We start from the raw sequence: 7,568 nt of genomic DNA on the forward strand, positions 1-7,568 counted from the left end.
CATCACTATAACTGATCAAGAGTAAGAAATTTTTACACTCAAGAAAGTCGACAATCAATTTCCTAATTAAACTACTCTTATCAATGCTTATCAATGCATATCATTAATCTCACTATTCAAAAATTCAACCTACGTGCTTTTTCGTGTTTTGATTCAAAATTTGAATCTTATCCCATTAATTTTATTGACTATAATTTGACAAACAATACATTTAGGTTGTGTGAAGTAAACGGACATTTCATTATGCTGCTATATTCATCTTCCGAGTTTTTTTCTTCTTTTTTGATTTATTTGAGCAGAAATGTGAAATAGGACATAATTAACTTAATCTCTTTTTTTTGACAGGTTCTAATTAATCTCAAACAATCCAATGTTCATGTTTAAAAAAAATTTTTTTTTAACAACCTAGTATCGGGTAGAACGATTAATACAAGTATTTATATGTACACCTATAAATCAAGATTTGAAAGGATGAAATACACCTACTTCTGTTGAATATTTTTTATGTCATCTGTTGTGAAAGCATTATAGAGATTTTGCATATTGCACTTTGTTTTCTGCAAACTAATAAACTAGTCAATAGTGACATATTGACCCTACATAAAATGATAAGTTGAAATTTTAAAAATGAAATAATTTTTTTTTTAGTGAATATTGTCTACTCTTCAATAAATTTACTTAATCTAACAAAATTTTTGTTATTTTTAACATACTGATGTGTTTTAGCACTTTAAAATTTACTCAATGTTTCCTTTAGTATTTTACAAAGTGTTAAGAAATTTCTCTAGTCTTTGGACCTCATAAAATTTGCTTTAATTCCTTGAAATTTGTAAAGAAAGATAATTTAATCTTTCTTTACTAGTTATAATTAATCACAAAACTCAGTATCAATTTTTACTAGTTATAATTAATCACAAAACTCAGTATCAATTAAGAAACCTCAACAATTGCATGCTTTACGGAATAATTGAATGGAAATAGAGTTATAAAAACGATAACATTTACAAGCACCACCAAAATACAACAATCATCCCTACTACGACCGTGCATTATAGAAAATTATCAAAATAACAATCTATTTTATTGTTTTTATGCTTTTCACTTTCGAAAATTTGCATGAATGAGATTTTGACAGCATATAGAGATGAAATATGGGATACGTCGTTAAAACAAATTTAGGCTAAAATTTAGATGTGATATGAGGAAAGTAAGGATGAGATCGTTAAGGTGACATTCTTGATTAGAATCTCAAACTGCGTTATAATATTCAGTATTATATTCAGGTTTGGAAAAGTCAACAGCAATTATTTGAGGAAGTGTTTGGAATAATTCAGATAATTTGAAATAGTGCTAAAATCAAATTGATGAGGCATGAGTAAACAAGGACATAAAACAAGAGCAAATTTACCAGCTGGTGGATTTCTGGCAATTGGTCGTGATGCTCCGTCAACTTCTGATACGAGTCGCGTGAAACCTCAAGTTCATAAACGAGAATTACCACAGGTTAATTGTATAGTAATTGTTGATTGTGGATTGTGGTTTTCAGTTGCAACTGTAATTTTCGAATCTGTATATCGATGAACAAGTAATTTGTTCATTTCATTCATTGCCTATTCACAGAATTTATTTTGCTTCAAACTCGAATTATTCCCATCGATTGTTTCTTCAATTCAAATAATTGTTAGAGTATTATTTCTTTAATCCAAATAATATCGAAAGACGGAAAATTGTCTATTCAGATAAGAGATTACCCCACACAAAAAATCAAAAACTTAATATAACAAAGTACGATTTTGTCTCATTTCCCTATGATTACTTAGTCGTTTGACGCTTCCTGATAAATGATAGCGGTCGTAATACTGCCCCATTTTTTCCTTTTCACACTCGGTGTTGAAAAAAAAGAAAAAACACAAAACTGACTAAATGGATTGAAAGACTTTCAGATGTTTATTTGATTTACTTCACTGTAATTGTTCAATTACAGTTATCGAGTGGTGTTTTGAAGAAGCCTCGTCTTGACTTTTCTGGGAAAATTCTTTCCAGTACTCAATCAACGAGTTCCGTCAAGCGTACCGAAGTCGATGATTCAAAATGGCGTAGTTTTTGTGCTGAAGTAAGTAATAATATCAAAACTGTTATCCGAATATCAAGTTGATTGCTTAAAAAACATGAGTCATATTAATTTCGTCTAGTCGCGAATCTTACAAAGGTTTTTTTTAAGTGATAGCAATAGAACTTCTGACTTCTGAGAACTTTTTACTTTATATGTCTATAACGACTGCAGTTGAAAAATTCTTCATTACACACTCATAGTAAATGAGTAAGGCATCCAACTAAACGGGAATTTGATTGTTTTTTATCGAAATTGCTTCAGGTACAAATAGAACCTAAGCAATTACTAGCATCGTTGGAATTAGCAAAGGAAAAACAAAAACCACAAAAAGCCGCTCGGTTGATATGTGCAGCAATACGGGAAATGATTGATCATCGTAAAGAAACCGGTAGTTGGGCTGAAGAGCCAATTATTTGTTCAGCACTTATGCTTTTCATAAAAATGAATACTTCATTTTTATTAGTAAGTAATCTTTTCATGATCTTACAGATTAAAGGTAAAAGGAAGGAATTGATGATTAGCATACTTTTTTTGGGGAGACTGTGACTCATTAACTGCATGAATATTGAACTGAATTAACTATATGAGTTAAACACTTATGAAAAAAAAAAGTACCAAACGAATTAAATTTAATGCAATTAGGATCTTGTCACTTATTTGTTATTTTTTTCCATTTGTAAGAGTATTAGGTTTTTATAATACTTTTTTATTGTTATTTTTAGAATCATTCTTTGAGCGAGTCAATAACAACACCTTTTCCAGCTGAATCAAATCGATATAATTCTTTTTTTAATTTCTGAGGCACATGTTTAGATTATAATGTTATTTCAATTGCTGTCGACTTCATAGCTCGATATGTTAACTGATAGAGCTTATAATCTATGTTAAAGAATTTAACTTTGTTGCAGCCGCAGGAAGAATTGATCGAAGTACTTTGTTCACTGTTGTCAATGAATTTACCTACCTCTTCGCCCGGTTCAGCAATGGCTCCTTTACGTAAATTTCTCCACTTTCCGTTCTTACCATTATTATCATTTTATTCGGTCGAGTCTTCTAACCGATGTTGGCTTTTGAATCCCTTATGTAACATTAACAAAAATTTATAATAAAAATAAAAAAAATTATAAAATAAATAAAATTATAAAATAAAAAAAATTATAAAATTAACAAGCCAAAAATAGCTCAAAAACTATTACATGAAGCGGAATACATTGGTGGTTGACATTCAGAGATATTTCGAGAAAGTAATGCCTCATTTGCTAGCTTTGCAGTCACGCTGTCTTAGACAATTCTTTGAATTATTTTTGGTCATGGAAATTCTGGTAAATGGTAGTTCAAAAATACTACGTTCCAACAGGATTTCAACTTCAGTTAGAGATATAAACTATGCGATTGATTTTTATAGTGTTATACAAACTTTTGATGGAAACGACCAACTGGAATTGGCGATTGGTTGAAACTTTTATTGATGACAGTTTACATGAAAGACAGTGGGCTGATCGACCATCAGTAGATGGTTTGGTTGTGAATATCATAACAGCTTTTGGTACTCGGATCCCACAGGAATCGATGTATATAGCATGCGATTTGACTTATCCAGAACGTTATCGGACTGTGGTAATAATATTATTTTGGCTTATACAGGGAATTATATAGAGATATGAGGAGATATAATTAAACGGAACGGTTTTGCTATCGGCATCCGATACAGATATTTCGGTTTCCATCTATCCTACAAAAAAAAAAAATTTTTTCAAACTTTCTTTATAAGATTTAATGAAGCTTCAACTTTACCGAACTTTTCATTTGTTCGATTGAAATTTATTAGGAGAAATAATGGATATTTTTAGACGACTTTTTAAGTCTTATTTTTACAGGCCGAAATTAATCGATTTGCGAAAGTGACTGACAAAGAGCAGAAAATTGACGCATTTGTGGTGCAAATGAGAGATATATGTGAACGGAAGGGTGAAAGTGCACCAAGAAATTTGTTGAAGACGATGTGTACATGTGCAGGAAATGGAAATATTCGATTACTGGCTGCACGAAAAATGGATTCATGGTTGCTGAATGGAAAGGTGTATATTTTCAGTGATGGTGATATTAATTATTATAATCATGAAATACTGATATTATATATTGTTAGTGTAATTGTCGGCAGCATATTACTTACGTTCATCAGTAATTAAACTTGAAGCACAGCTTTGTTTGATTTTGGCTTTTTTCAATTTTAGTTTTTTTTCTTTTGAAATCTGCTCCTATATGAGTTGATGTATGTAGTATTGCACGTTATGACTTGACATGTGATAAAATACATGTAATGTAAAGTATATGTTAAAGATATAATTCAGGAATGCATTAGCGAGTTAAACTATGTAGTAGTAATTAGAGATTAGTAAAGAAATACTGGGACTCGAATTAATTTGAATTAACTTGAAATTCACATCGACTTGTTTTACTATTCTATTTTCTGGCAAACGATCATTCAGTTACTTCTTTTTTTGCAGCTTCAAAGATATGCCATGGAATTACTTCTGTGGATTGCAAGTAATATAGGCCGAAGTGAGTTTACCGAAGAAGATAGTGAAACGTTAAGCGCTTTGTTAAAATTGCGGGCATTGAAAAGTAAACAAATCAATATGTTATTCAATGTTGCCTTAAGGTGAGTAAAACTTAATTTAAAGGAAAATTTCATATCATTATTTTCTATCTTCTATTCAAAAAATTAGGCGGAATGCTTGGATAACACGTAGAATACAAATTAGGGTTGGAAACAAAATCGAAAGCGGTTGAAACTCATGCAATAGTTAGCGCATTGTCTGGTGATTAACCTAAGTATGTAAGTCTGCTCGTCAATATTTGAACCTCGTGAACGTCACGGTAGGACTCGAACCTCATGGAACAGTGCTGTTAAAATGAAAGAAAACATATCAACGAACGGGCCTGTCTGTACTAATTTTTTTTTCAGAGAAATATTGAGCAATGACAAAGAGATGATTTGTGCAGTAGCAAAATTATTATTGTCAAATGAATTCTCGGCGAATCGTTTTCCTTACAATATGACAATGATACATTCGTTATTTTCGTTTGATAACCGTTCGGCATCCAAAGTAACTAAAATCACCAAAAAAATTGATTCAGTTTTACCGAGATTTATAGCTCTTGCTTCTTTACTTATTCGCTTTAACTGAATACTATTATTTACTTACTCAGTAATTATCTTATTATTCACCTAGTATTTTCTTATTGTTTAAATTTGAAAAGCCAGATCAAAAAAATGGTGAGCAGGCGTTTTTATTTAATAGCGAGAAATATGTTAACTCTGCCTGCACCACGACTCATTCCAGGTTATAGCGCGAGAAATTGCCCAGATGCTCGCAGCTAAAGAAGAATATTTGCGTATATCGAGAGCATTCCTCCGGGAATTTGTTCGATCGTTGTTACGAATGGATTTCGATTTTGCTCTTTTCACTTCCCATTTATTCAACGCCGCAACTGAGGATTTCACAGCCTTTGCTACCCCTGTAGGTTACTTTCTGTTTTTTCATTTTGTGGCATTACTTATTTGACTTTTTACGTGCATTTCACATTTGTCTTCTAATATTTTTACTAATTATGAAATGCATCGAAAGTGAATTACATGGAACAATTTTCTTTTTGTAAATTATATATTTGGCTTTTTTCTCAAATATCATAAGCATCTAATTACAGGCTTTCTTTTTTAAATCGTTGATTGACTTCTGTGTGATGCTACCATTTTTGGCAATAACACCTACCATTAGAGAAGCATCTCAACATCGACGTAGTGCTAATGGCAGTTTGGCTCAAAATCATATTGATGCTTTGCAGAAGTATGCATGTTTTTATTATTCTTTTCCACTATAACTTTTCATCTACATTTTTCCGTATAAAAAGGATATTGGCCATTCTTTTCATTTTTTCAGGTTTGTACAGCGCCAGATTATTGATTTCATAGAAGGCAAAAAAAGTTGTTAGTAAAGACGATATATATATAAGAGCTTTCCTCTGTTTTAAATTAATTACATTTTTGCTTTTAGGTTTTATGCAGATTTAAGAAATTTTTTCGAAATCTGTACTTGTTTTTTCCGCAAACATTATGAATTCTGCACTGATAATCGGTTATTTGTGTATTCGTACTATCGAGTCCTTTATTTGGCTCCGGTTAGTATTTTGAATTTTTTTGTTATTTTTTTCAAGTGTACTCTCACTGTAATATTTATTTGAACTAGATCTGAATTAATCTTGTTCTGTTTCCATGTTCTTATCGTTTCCCATAAAAATACATACGGGAACCGATCCAACAACATCATATTATACTCAAATCGATTATCGCATATTTGTTTCTTAGAATGTATGATTATGTCAGGCATGACAGAATAAAATTAACTAAATGACATACATGCATATGAAACAGCATGCAGTATGCTGCTTTTTCTAGCATGCATCTGCTCAACTGAACGTTCGGATACTGTTTGATCTGCTAATGCTAATATCATTCTAAACATTGAATTTTTAAATAGCAGTGGTACTGAATGTTTAGAATGGCATTAGCAGATTTTCTTGTTTCTTATAATATCTTTTTCTAAGAAGGAAATTTATCCATTGATCGGTTTTCGTAACAAATATTTGGATGATACAGGCTGAATATTACGCTAGTGTCGATCAGTGGCCAATTGAAGCGGATGTAATGCAATATATGCGTGTTATTTCCGATGTTCCTATCAGTGAACAGTTACTATGCACTATATTAGAGGCTGGGTCTGATCCCTCAGTTCCAATTGATGCTGCAGATACGGTAGATGTTATTGAGAATCTCACAAAACGAGCTTCTTTGTCTTCCACATTAACAGGTCATCTTGTTCTCGTCATGCCATTAAATTCGATTTAGATACCCTAGGACAAGGGGTAGCAATAACTGTTACTTTTTGCCAGTTAGCATTGCTAACTGGTAAAAATGAGCTAACTGGCAAAAATTTATCATAATATATATATATATATATATATATGTATACGTTACCGACTAAGTTCACGTAGTTTAAATTATATGATGCCATAATGATTATACAGTTCTGATTGGTGAGCTTAAGTGACAGATGTTTGCTAGAAGGATAGAATAGTGTGGTAATTCTTGATAATTGTAGAGAATCAGTGCAGTACATATTTCCTATAATTCTGTTTGACGGATATTAACATACCTAGTGACTTCATTGAAGCTACCTAATTTTTTTTGCAAATTAACTTATCAGTTGTAGGTGGTAGTATGGTTCCAGTCAGCAGTTGTACTCTATTGGAAAATCTATTCAAAATAACGGAATACAGACCACCGCCAACTTTCAATATTCAGGAGTGAATATTACTTTGTAAAATTTTCTACACACGAACTTGAAGGTTTTCATCTCTACCTTTTCGTTTTTCAGTGAAGATCTTCCAACGT

The 7,568-nt window shown here is 31.6% G+C and overlaps 1 protein-coding gene across 1 annotated transcript in view; it reads left to right on the forward strand.

Annotated features, from left to right (window-relative positions):
• Positions 1–1,278: 1,278 nt before the first annotated feature.
• The window catches only part of LOAG_18113 (hypothetical protein), a 15,861-nt gene continuing 9,571 nt past the window's right edge, over positions 1,279–7,568 (forward strand). The window contains exons 1-12 of the mRNA XM_020450781.1: positions 1,279–1,503; positions 1,985–2,113; positions 2,375–2,575; positions 3,022–3,109; positions 3,519–3,730; positions 3,991–4,191; positions 4,621–4,775; positions 5,082–5,223; positions 5,461–5,637; positions 5,825–5,964; positions 6,172–6,295; positions 6,774–6,984. Of these exons, the coding sequence (XP_020305497.1) occupies positions 1,372–1,503; positions 1,985–2,113; positions 2,375–2,575; positions 3,022–3,109; positions 3,519–3,730; positions 3,991–4,191; positions 4,621–4,775; positions 5,082–5,223; positions 5,461–5,637; positions 5,825–5,964; positions 6,172–6,295; positions 6,774–6,984 (1,912 nt within the window). The 5' untranslated portion in view covers positions 1,279–1,371. The remainder of the gene's footprint in view (positions 1,504–1,984; positions 2,114–2,374; positions 2,576–3,021; positions 3,110–3,518; positions 3,731–3,990; positions 4,192–4,620; positions 4,776–5,081; positions 5,224–5,460; positions 5,638–5,824; positions 5,965–6,171; positions 6,296–6,773; positions 6,985–7,568) is intronic.

The sequence above is a fragment of the Loa loa genome, assembly GCF_000183805.2.
Source record: "Loa loa unplaced genomic scaffold supercont3.198, whole genome shotgun sequence".
NCBI lineage: Eukaryota > Metazoa > Nematoda > Chromadorea > Rhabditida > Onchocercidae > Loa > Loa loa.